This window comes from Lutjanus erythropterus, chromosome 10 (assembly GCF_056507025.1).
Source record: "Lutjanus erythropterus isolate fLutEry1 chromosome 10, fLutEry1.hap2, whole genome shotgun sequence".
Taxonomy (NCBI): domain Eukaryota; kingdom Metazoa; phylum Chordata; class Actinopteri; order Lutjaniformes; family Lutjanidae; genus Lutjanus; species Lutjanus erythropterus.
The window spans coordinates 624,017-626,797 of NC_139326.1; the positions used below are offsets into that span (position 1 = coordinate 624,017).

The following is a 2,781-nucleotide window of genomic DNA, read 5'->3' on the forward strand; positions in this document are numbered from 1 at the left end:
ATGGCGTGGTTCCATCAGAGTCGAGGTTCTCCCAGACTCGTCCTGGTGGTGGTGTGTGTCGCTCTGCTGCTCGACAACATGCTGCTGACTGTGGTCGGTGAGTACACACACACACACACACACACACACACACACACACACACACACACACACACACACACACACACACACACACACACACACACACACAGTGGTTTCAGTAAGTTATGAAAGAATCCAAATCGTTTCCAGTCAGCAGAAAACAACTTTGTTGTTGATGTTGTTTCCTGCATTCTGGTGACCTTTAAATAATGAAAATAACAAAATAATATTACACTGCAACTTTTATGTGAATTCTTTTCATTTCTCAGGAAGAACACAGAGGAATTCAGCCCTCTGCTGTGAACTTGCATTCATTTCTGGCATAAAATAATATTTTTGTGCCCCATCCCTTTAAGAAATCTGGTGCAGAAGATTTTACAAACTGCATTTAAAACTTTCTGTAAGTAAGAGATGATTGTTGTTTCCACGATGTCGCCGTCTCTCACGCACTGAGGATAAGGAGTAGCTACACAATGCCAGAAACAGATTCTGATAACAATTAAGACAAAAAAGTGTCAAAAATGATCATAAATTAGGAGAAATACAACAGCATTGTGACCCTGGGAGGAAACTAGAAGAGGATGATGAGAAACAGCAAACTCAGGAAAATCATCAGGGTTGACGAGTCCAGCGGACTTGACACTCAGCACGGAAACAGACCCACCAAACGTGTCTATTTTTTGCAATTTTCTGCAAGATTTGGTTCACAAAGCACTTAAAATATTGCAACATGCATCACATTTTTTTTAGAAAAGCTGCTGTAATGTTTCACATTTTAGGCATCAAAAACCTGCAAAGTCCTGGAGGGACTGAAGGGAATTTTTGTGGATCCACCAACTGAGTGACAGAGGGATCTATACAGCTGCTGGTCACATGGCTTCTTTAGAGAAATATGTTGATCAACCAATCAGTCGTCCTCCCTCAGTGCCGACATTAGTCTACACCCTGGAGCTTCCTGTCCTGCAGCCCCAGGCCTGCCAGCCCTCCCTGCCCCCTCAGTCCAGCCCCGGTGCACCGGTCCTGGACAACGCCACCTTCAGTCAGTCGACAGACCAGAGCGGCCTGACCACAGACCTGCAGATCAACGAGACCTCTGACACTACAGTAGGTGGAGGATGATGTTTACCTGAGGCTGGTAGATCAGAGTTTACAGGTGAGTTCTACCTGATCCTGTCCTCTGTCCTGCAGGAGTCCTCCTGTCTTCAGGACAGTTTGTTTCTGGAGGAGGAAAATGTTCGTGTCGGTTTGTTGTTTGCCTCTAAAGCTCTCGTCCAGCTGCTCGTCAACCCCTTCGTCGGTCCGCTCACCAACAGGTATCTGAGTGAGCGAGTCCACAACACAAACACTCTGGAACTTCTTGTCTAACTGTTTGATTTTATTGACCACAGACACACAGTCCAAAAAGATCTCAGACATTTCTGTCTGTCTGTGTCTGTAGGATCGGATATCACATCCCCATGTTCGCTGGATTCATCATCATGTTTGTGTCAACCATCAGTAAGTCTCACACACACACACACACACACAAACACACAGTGGCGACAGTGTGTTTTCTATAGAGTAAGATCTAATCATATATATGTGTGTGTGTGTGTGTGTGTGTGTGTGTGTGTGTGTGTGTGTGTGTGTGTGTGTGTGTGTGTGTGTCAGTGTTTGCGTTCTCAGGGACCTACGCTCTGCTGTTCTTCGCTCGCTCTCTGCAGGGAATCGGCTCGTCCTTCTCCTCTGTGGCAGGTCGACACTTCAACATGTCAAACAGTCAACAAACATTCAGGAAACATTCAGGAAACATTCAGGTGTGTGTGTGTGTGTGTGTGTGTGTGTGTGTGTGTGTGTGTGTGTGTGTGTGTGTGTGTAGGTCTGGGGATGTTGGCCAGTGTGTACACAGATGATGAGGAGAGAGGCATCGCCATGGGCATCGCACTGGGAGGACTGGCTATGGGAGTCCTGAGTGAGACACACACACACACACACACACACACACACACACACACACACACACACGGTCCGACCCTCACCTGCGGTCATGAGCTTCCAGTGGTGATGAAAAGAATCGGATCGTGGACACAAGCAGCTGACATTAGACATAAAACCCTTTTTTTTAAATGTAAAACTTGGTGTGTGTGTGTGTGTGTGTGTGTGTGTGTGTGTGTGTGTGTGTGTGTGTGTGTGTGTGTGTTGTGTTTCAGTTGGGGCTCCATTTGGTGGCATAGTGTACGAGTTTGTGGGGAAGAGCGCCCCCTCCCTGATCCTGGCCTTCCTGGCTGTTTTTAATGGAGGTAAAAATCTGAAAAATCCTCTGTGAGGTTTATAAATGTATGATTAACCTTCAGGAGCTGAAATTCAACCTACTGGATTTCAAGGATCATATTTCATGTCTCACTGGTTCCTTAAACAACACAGGACTGTTTTTAATCTGAACTTGTGCTAAGACTCATGGGGGTTGGAGTTTTTTAATGCTAACAAAACGATTGTTTTTGTCTTGATTATGCACCTAAATTAGAATAAATAGTTTTATCAAACTGACTGTGATCATCTTCGTCTATTAAAGAAGTTACTGCTGACGGGGTTTGAACCTGTGACTTCCTGTCTACATGTTGTTGTGTGTGTTTGTGTGTTGCAGTGTTACAGCTGTGCATCCTGCAGCCTTCAAAGATCTCTCCTGGGGTGAGTCCACTTCAAAACTGGTCTGATCTGTTC

At 45.5% G+C, this 2,781-nt stretch overlaps 1 protein-coding gene across 1 annotated transcript in view; it reads left to right on the plus strand.

The window, feature by feature from the left end:
• LOC146319710 (chromaffin granule amine transporter-like) overlaps positions 1-2,781 on the plus strand; it is a 5,991-nt gene continuing 3,210 nt past the window's right edge. Inside the window, exons 1-8 of the mRNA XM_084728859.1 lie at positions 1-97; positions 1,007-1,185; positions 1,270-1,394; positions 1,520-1,578; positions 1,732-1,815; positions 1,940-2,032; positions 2,271-2,360; positions 2,705-2,748. Of these exons, the coding sequence (XP_084584985.1) occupies positions 1-97; positions 1,007-1,185; positions 1,270-1,394; positions 1,520-1,578; positions 1,732-1,815; positions 1,940-2,032; positions 2,271-2,360; positions 2,705-2,748 (771 nt within the window). The remainder of the gene's footprint in view (positions 98-1,006; positions 1,186-1,269; positions 1,395-1,519; positions 1,579-1,731; positions 1,816-1,939; positions 2,033-2,270; positions 2,361-2,704; positions 2,749-2,781) is intronic.